Below are 16,915 nucleotides of genomic sequence, written 5' to 3' on the forward strand. Positions count from 1 at the left end.
TGAGGGTAAAGAGCTTGGCAGGGGTGACACCTGGATGCAGTGCGTTTCAAGTGTCCTTGTGCGGCTGCTTCTCTGAGCCTGGGAAATGGGGATGACACTTGAGGACAGGGGGTATGAGGTCCAGATGAGCTGCCCTAAGTGAAACCCCCCAGAGGGGCTGCTCCAGGTACATGACCTGGTTCATGGGGTGGGTGGGCGGCACTGGGTCTTCATGGTGCTGCCTCCCCAGGAGCACCTGGCATGAGAGGGACCCCCCACCCCCACCCCCAAGGAACTCTTACAGTTCACCACGTGAGCTGGATGGGACAGAACAGTGAGCCCCAGGCAGTGTCGGGGAGGGATGCAGCGGATGTTTGGGGGTGTCCCCCTTGTGCCCAGCACTGGGCTGGATGCTTCACGCGCATTATCTCCTAAGTCTTCCCAAAGGCCTGGAGAGATGGGGATCCGTACCCCCACTTTACAGATGAGAAGAGTGAGGCCCATGCAGCACCTGCCACCAGGGCAGGATTTGAACTGGGGTCTACCTGTTCCCGAGCCTGTGCTCTTCCTTCTCATATGGAACGATACGATTTGGAGAAACTGATGTTCTCCCAGGAGCCCGGGCAGAGCAGCGCCTACCTCCTCTCCTCCTCCAGCTGGTTGGACAGGTCCACCTTCTCTTTCCGCACGCTGTCCACCAGCAGCCGCGCCCGCTGCAGCTTCTCCTCTGCTTCTGCAACATACTGTGCCCCAAGCAAGGGCCAGGATGGGGTCAGGGTGGGGGTGGTGTCTGGGAAAGGCAGGGGTGGTGCCAGGAGCTGGGCCCTGGAGCCCCTGCCACCCCTACCACCCTGCCAGCTCCAGTCAGGGGATGGACGTGGGCCTAGATGTGGGGGTGAGGCGGGGGAGGCCGGCTGAGTGCCAGGGATGGCAGAAGGCTGGTCTCACCCAGTGGGAAACTCAGGGCCATCCGCCCCCAAAACCCACCACCCCTCAGCCCATAAGTTCCTAAGACCTGTTGTCTCGTGATGATCCCATCATGGCACACACGTGAGCTTGGCTTTATGAATCCTGGTTCCCAAGGGAAGGTGAGCCAGGCCCCAAAGGGGGACGGGCCCCAGAAAATAAGCATCAGGGGAAGCCAAGACCCAACAGGCTTGGGGCAAGGGATCATTTCCCTGACCTCCTACCCATGACTATGTTGGAAAGCATGATCTGAAATGTTTATTGTGGTTTTATTTACAACCTAACCAACCACAGGGGCTGATCGGTGGCATCAGTAAGGACACAGCCACTGGAACAGTAAAGAACTTTCCATGATCCAGAGAATGCTTGTACTATAGTCAGGAACAAAGCAGGATAGGTTCTCAAAATATGTGTACCTAGCCACACACAGAGAGAAAAGACCGGAAGGAAAGGCACCAGGCTTCTGAGGGATATCTCAGGGAAGGAGAAGGATGGGTGTTGTTGATTTATACCTTAGTACCTCTTTGCACACCTAAGCTCTCGCCCCGAGGCTCTGGGTGTGTGTGTCTTTTACCAATCCAGCCTGAGAAGGCCGTCGGGGTCCTCTGCGCACCCCCAGCCCCCTGCCCACCCACCTGCTCGTGCTGTGCCTTGAGCAGGGCAATCTCCTTCTCCACCTCGCAGATGTGGCTGGTGGCCTTGGCTACCTCGGCCCGCTCCAGGTCCCGTTCAGCCAGCAACTGCTCAATGTGCTGTTGTTTCTCCTTCAGCGCCTCTTGCAAAGCGGTCGTGCCCGAGATCTTGCGGGCATAGCGCGAAGAGGTCTCCGTGAGCTGCAGGAAGGCGTGGGTGCAAGTTGGACTCGGGGATCAACTGTCTGGGCACCGCAGGCTCAGCTGGCTCTATCCGGCCTAACCCTCAGCACCCCAGCTGGCGGGAGGCACAAGTGCCTCAACTTCTGGGGTCCTGCTCCCCCCACCCCGCCAGCATCCTAGACAGTACAGCCCCTGTCTACTCACTCGGGGGATGGTTCTTGATGTTGAGATTCAGGGGACTTCCCCAGGAGAGTTAGCTCCTGCTAATGAAAAGCTCATGATGGGCTCCCTCACCTTGGCCACCCTGCCCTGGGCAGGATGAGCCTCCCACCCTAGACTGAGCTTGGAGAGAAGGTCCTCCACCCTTACCCACTGAGCAGCCTCTCCTTCCTCACTAACCTAGGGTGGCCTTTCTGAAGCCCCCCTGCCCTGCTTCTGACCCTTCTTAACTTCCCTGAAAAGGTTTAGGATACTAACCAACTATTAATATAAAAAATAACAATAAATGTAAATGGGTTAATCTTCCTATTAAAAGACACATCTTTTAATATAAAAAATAACAATAAACATAAATGGGTTAATCTTCCCTATTAAAAGATTCATCTTGGTTCAAAACCTCAAACTGGGGAATGCCTGGAACCAGAGCAAATCGGGGCAGACTGGGACACCTGGATCCCACTCTCCCAACCCTCACACGCACACCAGGGTACCCCCTCCCCAGCCGCAGCCCCAGCCTCACCAGGCCACTGCGGCTGGGCCGGCCGCCCACAGAGGAGGCCACAGAGCTGACGGAGCTGATGGAGGAACTGCTGGGGCTGTGGGTCAGCGCAGAGACGCCCATGGCCATACGCTTGGTCTTCTTGGCCTTGGCTGGGCTGGTGGACGGGAAGCCGATGCGTATTACCTTGTGGATGGGTGCGAAGAGACCAAACTTGGGTGGGCACTGGAAGTACCTGGGGAAGCAGGAGAGACACACACTGCTGTCATGGACCCTCAGCCTGGAGCCTCCCCTGCCTCCTCCACCTCTTCAGGGCCCAGAAGGCAGAGAGACCTTCTTGGGACCCCATCACCAACACCCTAAGGTGGAATTCCTCTAGACCAAAGACGACTCCCAGAAAGGGAGTAGAGGGTCTAAGATTCTCTGTCATGAAAAGCCACTGGGAGCACTTTTGGGGGAGGAGGAAATAGCAATTACTGATGCTGGTTTCAATCTCCCTGCTGCTCTACTGTTACCTACACTTCACAGGTAAGAAAATTTAGGCTCAGAGAGGCTAAGGAACTTGCCCACAGTCACACAGCTGGTGAACTGGTGAAGTGGGACTGGGCCCCCCACTATGCTCGGCCCCCAGGACCATCCGGAGGCCCCTGTCCATATCTGCAGCCCACTCTCATGGCTGCCTTTGGATCCCACCCCCCACCCCCACCCCCACTCCAGACCTCAGGGCTCCCATCAGCTCTCTGCCCTTGGAGCTCCCTACAAGGAGAAGCAAAAACCCAAGGAAGACACCTGGGGGTGGGGTGGGGGCTGCTGCCCAACCTGCCCCTGAATTCTGAAAGCGAGAGTGAGTCGAGACATGGCTTGGGTGGAGACTGTAGGGTGCGTGAATATATCTCAATAAAACTGCTTAATTAAAAAATTTATTTTAAAAAAACAATGATAGAAAGAATGATACGGCAAAGGTAGCAAAATGTTAAAATTGGTGGATCTGGATATTTGGGGGTGGGGAGCATGTTGGATTTCTGTGTAGGAGGTTGTATTATTTTTGCAACTATCTTGTAAGTTTGAAATTACTTCAAAATAAAAGTTAAAAAAAAACAGTGATTTGAGACAAACATTCATCTTCGGAGCAGGAAGGAGAAGTGTTGTCACAGAAACTATTTTCTTCTCCTCTCTCTGGCCATGGATTCCACTCTGGACCACGGAGCTTGCCCTATCCAGTTTCTGATGCACCTTGAACCCCACACCCCTGCTTCCTTCTACCTGTGGGTCTTTGTTCAGACTGTTCCCCTCCCTGGGATACCCTCCACAGTCCTCTCCCAGAAGCAATTCCTACTTTCCTTCCTTCCAGGCCTGGCTCGAGGCTGGCTCCTCCCAACTGCTTGGCCCGCAGAAAGCACCTTCTCAGAAGTGCTGCAGCCTAACCTGTGCCACAGCATCCGATCTGGGTCGGCCAGAGCAAGGCCCCTCACCTGAGCCACGGCTCACTGAGCACATCTCTCTCCCCATGAGCCCAAAGCCTTGGGCCCCCTTTTGACCCAGCAACCCAGACAGTCAATTCCATTTCATCAGAGACAGTGGGACGCCTGGAACCTGTGTGTGCTCCCCAGGACCACCCTGGGCTGCACAGGGCTAGGCATGTCTGATTATTTTTTGTGTCATCCAGGGGATCCCCCGAGGGCAGGGATACTTCCTCTTCTCTTCTACTGCCCCCGCCCCTGCTTAGCCATGCATGGCCCAGAGGAGGAAACACAGAGACAGGTGGATTCTCCTGGAGCTTGCCAAGAGTTTCAGATTGACCTTGAGCCATGACCTCTCTGGCCTCTGTTTTCTTATCTGTAAAATGGATGATAATCCCACCACCTATCTCGGCAGGCAGTGGCAAGAGAAGGTAAGAGAAAGCATGGTGTCTGGCAAGGCCACCCAGATGCCTCATCCCCATCCCAGGCTAAGACCCTGCTCTCATACCCCCAGGGAAGCCCACCATACCTGGTACCTGCCACTGCCCCATCATTCTTCCCGAGGGGCTCGTCCAGCTCCACACCACACCACTCGCCCTTGGCAAAGTCCGTCTCCCCCACATACCGCACCACGCCTGTCTTCGTCCCGCCAACCTGTTGGCACACGGAGAAAGACTCAGGTCCAGAGGATGCAGTGTGCACAGGCAGGTGTCTAGAGAGGGAGGTGTCCATCCCTCTCTTCCAGCCTTTGGGGACAGGGGAGCCAGGGGGTGAGGGTAGAGGCCCAAAGAACAGCAGGGAGGGGGCATAACCATCGCCTGCCAGGGCTGTCCTCCAAAAAAGCACAGGCTTTGGAGACAGACAAACCTACAGTCAAACCCAGGATCTGCCACTCACAAGCTGTGTGAGCCTGGGCAGGTTACCTAACCTCTCTGAGCCGCAGTGCCCTCCTCTGTAAATAGGGTTTATGCACAGTGTCTGGCACATAGTAGAGCCTCAAAATGTGTTATCCTTTAAAAGAGTTTATAACATTTTTAAAAATCAAAGTAGTACGTCTGGATAGATTAAACAGACAAATAGTTCCAAAGCATTAAAAAGCCCCAGAAATTTCTCTTCTCACTTCCCCAAAGAAACAAACACTTTAAGTTGAATCTTTGGTGTTTACCTCCATATCTCCAAACAACATACTTACGTCGTTACCTCTTGATTTTTAAATTTCAAGCCATATCCATCAACTTCTCATTATGGAAGGTGAGGGGTTAACACCCCATTTCCAGCGTGTCCATCCCATTTCCCGGCTCTCCACCGTCTCTACACGGAGGCATCTTAATTTTGGTTAGATGTTGGGTTTATGGTACTATGACTAAGAAAACACCGCTCACAGATGAGTACAGGAGATTGCACTTTCTTTTCCTTTCTGGCACATTTTTTTCCCTTTCAAATATTAACCGTCTTTTATGTTTTGTTTGTTTGTTTTGCTTGCCTGGCTTTTATAGACTCAACACTAATTTAATTCCTAATTCTTTTCAATAATCTAAATCTCCTGCCAAGATTCTTGGTGACCCTGGGAATTCCATCACATTCTTTATTCTGAAGAATCTCTGCAGGAGCCAAACAACCTGTTCCAGGCTGGGCCGCCAGCCGGGCCCCTCACCGAGACCCCTGGGCCCCTTCTCCTCTCTCCTGTCTCCTGGATCTCATGTCTTCCTCTTCCTGGATTTGCTTACTTATTTTGGTAGAGCACATCCTCCCATAGCTTTCTGAGAAAAGGTACATAAGGAAATGAAATATCTGAGCCTTTGCATAGCTGAAAATGTTTATTTACCGTTGTTCTTCTTATTTAAAAAATATAGGCAAAATTCATATAACATAAAATTCGCTATTTTAACCATTTTAAAGTGTACAATTCAGTGGCTTTTAGCACTTTTACAATGTTGTGCAACCATCACCACTATCTAATTCCAGAACACTGTCATCATCCCCATTAGTCACTCCCTGTTACCCTGCCCCCAGCCCCTGACAACCACGGATGCATTTCCTGTCTCACTGGATTTGCCTGTTCTGGACATTTCCCAGAAATAGAATCACACAATATGTCATCTTTTGTGACTGCCTTCTTTCACTTAGCTTAATATTTTGAAGGTGCATCCATGTTGTAGCATGTATCAGTACTTCATTCCTTTTTACGGTGGAATAACATTCCCCTATATTGACAGACCAGTTCTGTTTATCCATTCATCAGCTGATGACATTTGGGTGGTTTCCACCTTGTGTCTATTATGAATTATGCTGCTGTGAACATTGAAGAAGTTTTTGTCTGAACACCTGTTTCAATTCTCTTGCTACCCTCCCTCTTGAATGATGAGTTGACTGGGTCTATTTCTTCAGAATTTGAAAGGCTCCCCCTCTTTGTGTTCTAAGCTTTCAGTGTTGCCGTTGAGAAGTTCAAAGCCATTCTGAGTTCTGATCCTTTGTATGTGACTCTTCTTCCCACCCTGGAAACCCATGGGACCTTCTCTTTGTCCTCAGGGTTCTGCCCGTTCACGGTGAGATGCTCAGGCGTGAGCCTCTTTCCTTCCACTGTCCTGAGCTCACATGGGCTCTTCCAGCTAAGAAAACCTCGTCATTCCTGGAGAAATTCCTGGAATTACTTATTTAATGTCTTCCCCTTTTTCCTCTGTTCTCTCTTTCTGCAGCTGGACCGACTGGTTCTCTAATATTCTTATATTTTCTCTCCTGTTTTCCATCTGTCTGTTTGCTCTACTACCTGGGAGATTTCCTTAACTTTATCTTCTAATACTTCTATGGAATTTCTTATCTCTGTGATCATAAAAACTTTCAGTTCTCAGAGCCCTTTGGTTCACTGAATATTCATATTTAGTGGCATTTTGTCCATATTTAATGCTTGGAATTCTCAAGGGGACAGCCGTTTCCCTGAGAAGGCTCTTGAACCCTCCAGCGAGGGGGCCCAGCTTGGCAGCCAGTGTGCTGGGAGCCGAGGAAGAGGCTGGGGGGGTGAGGGGAGGGGGCTCAGCCTTCAGAAGATAAAAGTTCATTTAATCCTCCTTTTCCAACCCAACCTGCCTGGGATTCGCTCCTCTAAAGCCTCCCTCTGACCCTCCCCGGAGACTAAGTGTCTGCCCCGGTCTGGGGCTGGGCAGTCGCCAGGCAGCGGGCAGCAGGGCAGGAGGGAGAAGGTTCTGGCCCCGACACCACTCCCATTTCCAGAGGCCACCGTGCGGCTGGTTCCCGAGCCTTTGGGTTTCTGAGGTGTCCTTCGACTGCTTCTCCGCCTTTCCCGCTGCTGGCTGGGGACTCGGTGTGGGCGGCCTTCCGGCTTTGTGCTGCTGACTCCTGTCCTGTCCTTTCGTCTTTGAAGGTTTAACCCCTTTCAGAAAGATGACTCCACAGTTACTCCAGAGCAGGTTCAGGAGGGGCTGGAAATACATGTACATGTTTATATGTTTGTCTACCTTGTTTATTGGGACCTAAATATTTCTTTGAAATATTTCTTTGAGGCACTTTCCCGGTGCCTCAGGTGTGACTGAGAGAGACTGGTCTCTAATTAGAAGTAGCTCCACTCTCACTGTGTGTGTGCGGGTGTGCGTGTGTGTGTGTGTGTGTGTGTGTATTTTTTTTTTTTGGGGGGGAATTGAATGTTTTATTTCTTATATATAAATTGCACAGAGAACTTTTACATTTAGAAAAAAGCTTACTTCATTACATTTATTATATATATCATCATGAATAAGACAAATTATTTCCATTTTCAGATGAGAAGAGGAGAAACATTTTGGGAAGGGGGAGGTTAGCTGCTGGTAAAATGTATTACTATTCTAAAAGAAAATGAATTCAGAAGTATTAAGAAAATAATTATGTATGTGTGTGGGTGTGTGTTCAGCTAAACTCCAATGAAAATCAAATTCCATATAAGCAGTCACAGACAACATAAACATAGGAGGAAAATTTAAATGTTAACTATTCAATGTCAAGAAAAAAATGAATGATATATAATATAATAAACCATATACAGCAAAAAAGAGAATGACTAGCAGTTTATTAAGGGTTTTAAGTATCAACAAAAATAAAGCAATACAGTGAACTTCTACAAGTCCTAATCTTCCAATATCTAAACTGGTTACGATAGAGAATGCCTGCCTATTTATTACCTACAGAATTCCCTGCACCATATAAGGACAAATCAAAGAAAAGGTCCATTTCTCAAGAATCATTGTTAACAAGGCCAGTTCAGTAATCCAGGATATATAGACATCTTTTGTGATTTAACAGAAAAACAACACCAACAACAAATCCCACAAATCCTAAATCAACAGTTTCCAGTGACCAAGAGAAAGGAGAAATAAACATTAATTGCAAGGATTTTCCTTTATATGTAATACCTGCATTTTTAAATCTCAGAGAAACAAGAAATTCCATAGAGCCAAGTTTGTGTTTTGCATGAGTGCAAATGAATATATATATTCTTTTCTTATACTATTAAATTACATTTATTTTTTCATACCAAAGTACACAGTGGTAATCTATAAAATGACATCCACGACTTTGAAAATGAAGTGAGTTACGGTAGGTTAGTATAGGCTGGAGTGAAATAGTGACAAATCCCAGAGTAATTTGGGCAGATAATAAAAAATATATTTACAGCCTCCCCCTCCCCAGCCCTGAGGATCTGGGGGAAGGTGCGGATGTGTTGGATATCCTCACCTGGACTGGTGTTGATGTTGTCACAAACATTAGGACTGGCGGTTTGATGTGCTGAGCCCTCAATCAAGGGACATGCCCTTATGAAGCTCGTTACTGCAAAGGAGAGGCTAAACTTGCATATAATTGTGCCTAAGAGTCTCCCCCTGAGTACCTCTTTGTTGCTCAGATGTGGCCCTCTCTCCCTCTAACAGACCCACCTCAGCAGGTGAACTCGCTGCTCTCCCCCTTACGTGGGACCTGACTCCCAGGGTTGTACATCTCCCTGGCAATGCAGAATATGACTCCTGGGGATGAATCTGGACCCGGCATCGTGGGACTGAGAGTATCTTCTTGACCAAAAGGGGGATGCAAAATGAGACGAAATAGTTTCAGTGGCTGAGAGATTTCAAATGGAGTCGAGAGGTCACTCTGGTGGACATTCTTATGCACTATATAGATAACACCTCTTAGGTTTTAATGTATTGGAATAGCTAGAAGTAAATACCTGAAACTACCAAACTCCAATCCAGCAGTCTGGACTCCTGAAGACAATTATATAATAATGTAGATTACAAGGGGTGACAGTGTGATTATGAAGACCTTATGGATCACACCCCCTTTATCTAGTGTATGGATGAGTAGAAAAATGGGGATAAAAACTAAAGGACAAATGGAGTGGGATGGGGGGGATGATTTGGGTGTTCTTTTTTCACTTTTATTTTTTATTGTTGTTCTGGTTCTTTCTGATGTAAGGAAAATGTTCAGAGATAGATTGTGGTGATGAACGCATAACTATGCTATCATACTGTGGACAGTTGATTGTATACCATGGATGATTGTATGGTGTGTGAATGTATCTCAATAAAACTGAATTTAATAAAAAAAAAATCATTGTTAACAAGGCCAGTTCAGTAATCCAGGATATACAGAAATCTTCCGTGATTTAACAGAAAAACAACAAACCCCACAAATCCTAAATCAACAGTTTGCAGAGACCAAGAGAAAGGAGAAATAAACATTAATTGCAAGGATTTTCCTTTATATGCAATACCTGCATTTTGAAATCTCAAGGGAAACAAGAAATTCTGTAGAGCCAAGTTTGTGTTTTGCATGAGTGCAAATGAATATATATCTTCTTTTCTTATACTATTAAACTACATTTATTTTTTCATACCAAAGTACACAGTGGCAATCTATAAAATGACATCCACGTGGATGGTGACATTTTTGCACTTTCCCTGCTTAGATTTTTAAAAATTCACAGTCAAAAAGTAATTTCCTGCTCTAAACATACAGAAGAAAAAACATGAAACTTGGCTCATTTAATGGTAAAACATTTTACCTGGTCAGAAGGTGAAGTTGCAGTACCAGCTTCAACATGGCGAGAAAATCCTCCACCGGTGACTGCACTGTTACTCGGAAACAAGGTTTTGCTCTTTGCTCTTCCACATCCAATGCACAGTCCAGGATGGTTTTGTTGCCCTTGTACAGGTTTAAGTGACTAGAATCTTTTTGAGTATGTTTCAAGGGATAAAGGCACTCTGATTTAAATATTCAAAAATTTTCACAAATGCTTATTCTATTTCTTTACTATTCTCTGATTCTACTAAAGGTACTCAATAATCATAAACACAAAGTAATCACAACCCATTCTTTGCTGCAATTTTTCAAACAAAAACAAAAGCCAAAAACTGAATTGCTTTAAGCTATGGTTTGTGATATGTATCTTTTTTCATGTAAAAAGAAATCTAATCTGAAGAAAGAGAGTTATAAAAAGTGTCCAGAGAGAAACTACCAAACTCCAACCCAGCAGTCTGGACTCCTGAAGACAATTATATAATAATGTATATTACAAGGGGTGACAGTGTGATTGTGAAGACCTTGTGGATCACACCCCCTTTATCTAGTGTATGGATGAGTGGAGGAATGGGGATAAAAACTAAAGGACAAATGGGGTGGGATGGGGGGATGATTTGGGTGTTCTTTTTTCACTTTTATTTTTTATTCTTGTTCTGGTTCTTTCTGATGTAAGGAAAATGTTCAGAGATAGATTGTGGTGATGAACGCATAACTATGTTATCATACTGTGGACAGTGGATTGTATATCATGGATGATTGTATGGTGTGTGAATATATTTCAATAAAACTGAATTTAATAAAAAAAAAAAAGTGTCCAGAGAGAACTTTATGATTTGTAAAGAAAGTTGCTAATTCTTACCATGTCATGGAACTCACTAAAATGTTATGTAATTTTAATAAATCATGATGGATTTTTCAATGCTAGTGTAAAATTACACGGAATCTATGTAGCTTAAATCAATAGAAGCTTAAATTGACAATCCTTAGCACACTTGATTGCTAAAACCATAGACAGTCTTTTCGAGGGTAGTATAACTAGCCCTAAACAGAGCTGCAAACAAGTTATGGCTCAAATCTTACAAATCAAAAGTCTATTTGGATATGATGGTACTATGAACAGTTGGTTGTACACCGCAGATGATTGTATGGTATGTGAATATAGTGCAATAAAACTGAATTTAATTGGAAAAAAATCTATTTGGGGAATCTTAGACTACAAGGTTTTAAAACCATGCACAAGGTAAAAAAATGCATATTAATATGCTCTTAACAGAAATGTACAGGTGAACTAGTAGCTGTTTCCAATGTCTTTATTTTTCTATACTAAATAGATATCTCATTTAATTAATGGGGCCACAGCAAAATACTACTATAATTTCAAAGCATAGCCTGGAAACTAACATGTCTTAGGATGTAAAAAATATTGCAGTTTAGTACTCCAAGAAGAAACCCTAAGCCTCACAAGTAGAAAGGTCAAACTTTCAGCAGGAGATCCAGCATTACAACTAGACGCTTAGAGTGTGGTGATTTTTAGGGTTGAATTCTAGGAATGCTATTCAATGGATACCTTATTACTGTAAACAAGTTGTGGAATGCCTGTCCTGCTATTACAGTAAACAAATAGAAGGATGTCCATCATAACTTATCTAAAGTGTGGCAACAAAAAACCACAGAATGGTTTCTGCAGCCCCAGGATTAGTAATATAATTGTATGTATTTGCCTTTGCAGGTGACCAAAATCAAAAGCAATTCTATTTCCAAGCAGTTGTGTAGACATTGAAGAAGTACAGTTGTCACTTCATCCATTTTTAATCCTCACCAGGCCTAACTTTTTTTTTAATTACATGCTTTTGAAAAGTTTAAAATAAACTGTTAACAGCAGACCAATACGTATTCAACTTTCAAAACCAAGAGGGATCCCCCCCAAAATTAACATGGCATGAATACATCTTCAAAAGTACTCTAAATAATATATAGTTCCAAAATTTCTAATATGATATGCCAAGCATTTGGTTAAAGAAAAGTTCCATCACTATTTCCAATAGGCATGTTAATATGCATCAAGTAAACCCTGAAAACTCAGCTTAGCCTTAATTTTTAGGGTTCCAAAGACAACGCCGAGGTCTTCATCAGCCACTCAGTACACACACAGATCTGGAAACTGCATCTCATAGACTGGGACAGATTAGTACTGGGCATGCCCAGGAGGCATGGCCAGTGTTCCTGACGGACCTGGAGGAGGACACATTGTGAGTTCCAACATCTGAGCACATTGACCACAAAGCAAATTTGCTTTGGATTCACTCTGTGCTGCTATTTCTTTGAAAGGTGTTTTCTGGAATTTCTCTACCACCATTCCAGTGGTGTCAATTGCTTTCTTCAATCTTCAAAAGTGACTTCTGTATTAGTAACCACATCATCAGAAGGAACACTGCTGGGTAAAATAGCCACCTGAATGAATACACTGTCCGCAATACTTTTTTCTAGAAAGTTGATTTTCACCTATTACCTGTGGCCCATAAGGTACTGACAATCTCCCCACACTATTCATCTCCATCTAATGACTCTGCAATCTTGTTGATCAGAAAGTACAAGTACATTTTTGTCATGCTTCTCTAAAGACTTTGGAAGCATGCACTTATCTCTGAAAATATGCTCTGGCAGAAAATAAGGGGCTTCCATAGTTGAAATTTCTATAAACTTGCTGACATGCTGGCAAAATGCAGTTTTCTGGTTTGCTAATGCTGCCATTTTGCAAAACACGAGAAATGGATTGGCTTTTATAAAGGGGGTTTATTTGGTTACACAGTTACAGTCTTAAGGCCATAAAGTGTCCAAGGTAAGGCATCAACAATAGGGTACCTTCACTGGAGGATGGCCACTGGCATCCGGAAAACCTCTGTTAGCTGTGAAGGCATGTGGCTGACGTCTCCTTGCTCCCAGGTTGCGTTTCAAAATGGCTTTCTCCAAAATGTCAGCTTTCAACCGCTGTCTTCAAAATGTCTCTCAGCTGCAGCTTCTCTGAAGTCCTTCTGTTTCTGAGCTTTCATAGGGCTCCAGTAATTAAATCAAGATCCAAGCTGAATGGGTGGGGTCAGATCTCCATGGAAACAATCCCAGCAACAGGCCACACCCTAATCAAAGGTGTTACTAGTCACATCTCCACAGGAACAATCTAAAGGTTCCAACCTAATCAACACTAGTATGTTGGCCCCCACAAGATTGCATTAAAGATAATGGCGTTTTGGGGGACATAGTACATCCAAACCGGCACATGCAGGGACAGCTATCATCTGACTTACAAAATCGAGGTGTGCTGCAACCAGCGCCGTGATTCCACAGTGATGGAACATCAGCAAGTTATTCTCACTGATAACTGCACTGTCCCGTAGAGCAATAGCTCATTGAATGAGATCCACAACCCTTTCTTCATTAGCCTGCTCAGTAGTTACAAGAGCAAGAGAAGTATAAAGTGGCCCACAGTTTTCTTGAAAATTATCTTCTTTACAGCCCAAATCTATGTGCTGGTATAGCTGCTGCCCATTCTTTTTCATGAAACTTGGGTCTTTTCTACACATTTCTTCTCTTTCAATCTTTAGGTCCACTATATCTGATATTATTCCGACCCTGAGAAGCTCTGCCCTGTTGTCATGGCGATCCAGAAGATTATGCAAGATCCATAAGATTATTCCAAGACTGCCTCAGTTCATAGTCTTCCATGAGAGAAGGTGATAACGAAGCATCCAGAAAAGGCTCAGGCAGTGCAGTAACAACTGTCCTTGCTTTGTATCCAGTGGTTACCCTAAGTAAAGATCTCAGCACCATTATCTGAATCTCCTGGTTCCCAAATCCCCTAGTTAACTGATATCCAAATTATGGGTGGTTGTTTGGAAAATAGGTACTTTCCCCATAATCAACACATGCTTTCTGACCTCTAATAATCGGGTAGGTTACTTCCAAAAAATCCCATGGTTTGGACAATAGCGTTCTGCACAATCTTCTCATCATTGTCTTTGGAACTTGTGTTTACACTGGCAGTGCCCACAGATCCTCCCTGTAAATCATTTGCTTCAAACTCAACACTGAGATACAGATGCTTCGATACAGTATTAGAGATGTCCAGCCCCGGAGGCCTACAGAGAGCCCCTAACTTTAGCAGCAATGGTGACAGCCCCTAAGAGAACCTGCATAATACCTGCCCGAACCCATGGAGCATCTTTTTTACGAGCATCAAGATGTCCTAGAATCTCCTGGATCACATGGTGAGAACACGAAACCCAAGTGGAAAACATAATTTTAAAGCAGCAAACTACAAATTCATTAGGATCCCATGGTTTAGGATGACCTAAATGCGCAAAAACTGTTCTAACAGCATTATTCGTATTCCCAAAAGTCGTTTGAAACCGTTCTCTGAAACATTTTTCAGCCAGCATGGAAGGATTCTCTTCTTTGTCAGCTGTGGAAGAAGGCGGGTGTGCTTGATTGTCGACCTCTTCTGTCTTTTGCACGTTAAACAGCAGAGCCAGAACGATCTTATCCACATGCTGGGGTTCCCAAAACGTAGCCCGTGGTTCATCATTCACTGTTTTGCAAACCACACCTCCAATACCCCCGATTCCAGCGATTTGGATTTCTGTTTGTATTTCGGGATCACTATGACAGCAATGACACATGGCACTGAACTGAGATACAAAAAAGTCATAATGTTGACGACAGGAGGGTGTGTCCTCTTCAATATTTGCAAATTTGACAAAAGAATGTATCCCAGGCACTTGACGCTTTGGGTCTCCTGATTTCAGCAGCAGCTTCACTACCACGTGAAGAAAGTTTTCGACCAATGGCTTGATGCTTTGAGAATGACAAGCCATAAGAAGTTGGTCCAGTGTCTCCACAGCAATTAAAACCCACCCAGAACAATGCCTGACAACATCCCTGCTCAACCTTTCTGCCAGGTAAGAACCAAATTGATCCAGTTTTTCTGGAGCAGATACTGTACAAAATGTCAATTTCTCCATTCCAGCTTTACTAAGGCCATCTCTGTGGTCTTCAGAGAAAATGCTGTCCACCAGGCACTGGTTATGAGGACAGCAGAACAGCACCAGCATGCTCTGTCATGGTTTGGAGCTCTATGTACCCCAGAAAAACGTTCTTAAAGTTAACCCGACTTTGGTTACGGTGTCCTCTATTTTTTAAGGAGCAACTAGGTACCATATGTGCCAGGCCCATTAAAGACATGGATTCCAAACCTCACAACTCTGTGAGGTGGGCACCTCCCCACTCACAGATAAAGAGACTGAGGGTCAGAGTGGTGAGTGAGTGGAAGAGCTGGGTGGGCTTCACTCTTCTTACTAAATGATGCTGCCTCCTCAGTCAAAGCAGGGCCCAATCACCAGGCTCTGTCCTCCTGGGTGTCCCCTCTCCTCAAGTGGGGGTCCCTGGCCAGAACTGCACCACTACCCCACACCCACCCAGGGACATGCTGCTTCTCCCTGAGTCCTCAGCCTAACACTGGGCCCAAATCCTTCCTTGTCCCTCCCTCCTCCTTCAGCACAGCTGAGCGTGATGGATACTTCCAGAGACAGAAACCAAGCGGGAGCAGAACGGTCTCCAGAGGGGGTGGTTCTGATGCCTGATCCCCACAACCTGGAAGACTCACCTTCCCAAGGCCCCAGAGATTCCTTCGTGGCTCCCCCCACCGGGCCCCCCAACCCCGCTATGTGCCAGGCCCCACTCCCCAGAAGTGATGAGACCCACCATTCAGTTTTGCTTTTTAAGATTTTTTTTTTATCGTGGTAACATATATTTAACACAAATTTTGCCATTTTACCATTTTAAGTGCAGGAGGCAGTGGCAATAGTTACTTTTATAATGTGCTACCACCACCACCTTTCAATACCAGAACCTTCTCATCACCCAAAACAGAAACTCTGCACCCATGAAGCAATACTCCCCCATCTCCCCTTCTGTCGTCCACCATGTGGGGGGTTATCTGGGAGGCTCGAGCTCCTCCGGGCCCAGGCCAGGCACCAACTACCCCGCGTCTCACAAAGCAACAGCTGCGGGCTTGGTTTAACACATTTGTTTCCCAGAGATTTTCCTCTGAGAAAGGCAAAACTGGTGGTACACTTAAAGGCATATTCCTCAGACCCGGGTCCCACCACATGGTGGGGGGCAGGGGCCCCCAAGGCAGCAGACCCCAGCTCCGCCATCAGGATGCTGTGGGCGAGTATTCTGTAATGGGGTGATGCTTCCAGACCTGGAGCAGCCTGCTTGGGGCCAGGGAACTGTGGGGAAGGGCAGAGGCAAGAGGGGATCCGGGCAGGGATGAGGGCTGGCCGGGAAGGATGGGGCAGTGGCAGGGCCCACAGGCCACCATGGTGGACGAGGCTGCTCACTTTCGGGGAGATGAGGTGTCCGAGGTGGGCAGCCCCCCTCAGCGCCGGCCCGACAATTCCAGTCACTGAGCTGCACCACCATTAGTGCTTCCGCCTCCAGGAAGCCTCCCTGTCCTGCAGCAGGGCCCTCCCCTCCACTCCCCCCACTCCAGCCCCACCAGACACCCTTCAGGGACTTCCTCGTGTGCCCTTGGAGGGCCCCCGTCCTGTCCACCTTGGCCCCCCCAGCCTGGGTCTGGCCCACAGCAGGTACCCGGGAAAACACCATGGTCAGACTGCAGAAGGATGAATCCAGATGCCAAAAGATGTGGGGCCACTGTCTCTGCTTCCGCCATGGCCCTAACAGCTCGGAGCACCAGAGAAGAGGGCCCTGACAGGAAGCCTGTGGTGGAGCCCCCTGGACTCCAGTGACCCCCGATTCTCTCTTCCACAGCATCACCGATCACGCCAGGTTATAGCTCATTAGAGTCTGCACCCTCCACCTCCACCCCCAGGACAGGGGTCTCTGGTGCCTGGTCCCAG

General features: G+C 46.4%; 1 protein-coding gene and 1 pseudogene across 3 annotated transcripts in view; both read right to left on the reverse strand.

Moving 5' to 3' along the window:
• CLIP2 (CAP-Gly domain containing linker protein 2) overlaps positions 1-16,915 on the reverse strand; it is a 75,286-nt gene that overhangs the window by 25,671 nt on the left and 32,700 nt on the right. For all 3 annotated transcript variants that reach the window (XM_037814457.1, XM_037814455.1, XM_037814456.1), the window contains exons 4-7: positions 4,468-4,592; positions 2,500-2,713; positions 1,581-1,778; positions 619-722 (exon numbers count right to left, since the gene is read on the reverse strand). In XM_037814457.1, coding sequence (XP_037670385.1) covers positions 619-722; positions 1,581-1,778; positions 2,500-2,713; positions 4,468-4,592 — 641 coding nt within the window. The remainder of the gene's footprint in view (positions 1-618; positions 723-1,580; positions 1,779-2,499; positions 2,714-4,467; positions 4,593-16,915) is intronic.
• LOC119517603 lies at positions 11,073-15,328 on the reverse strand (annotated as a pseudogene).

Source organism: Choloepus didactylus, chromosome 21 (genome assembly GCF_015220235.1).
Source record: "Choloepus didactylus isolate mChoDid1 chromosome 21, mChoDid1.pri, whole genome shotgun sequence".
NCBI classification, from domain to species: domain Eukaryota; kingdom Metazoa; phylum Chordata; class Mammalia; order Pilosa; family Megalonychidae; genus Choloepus; species Choloepus didactylus.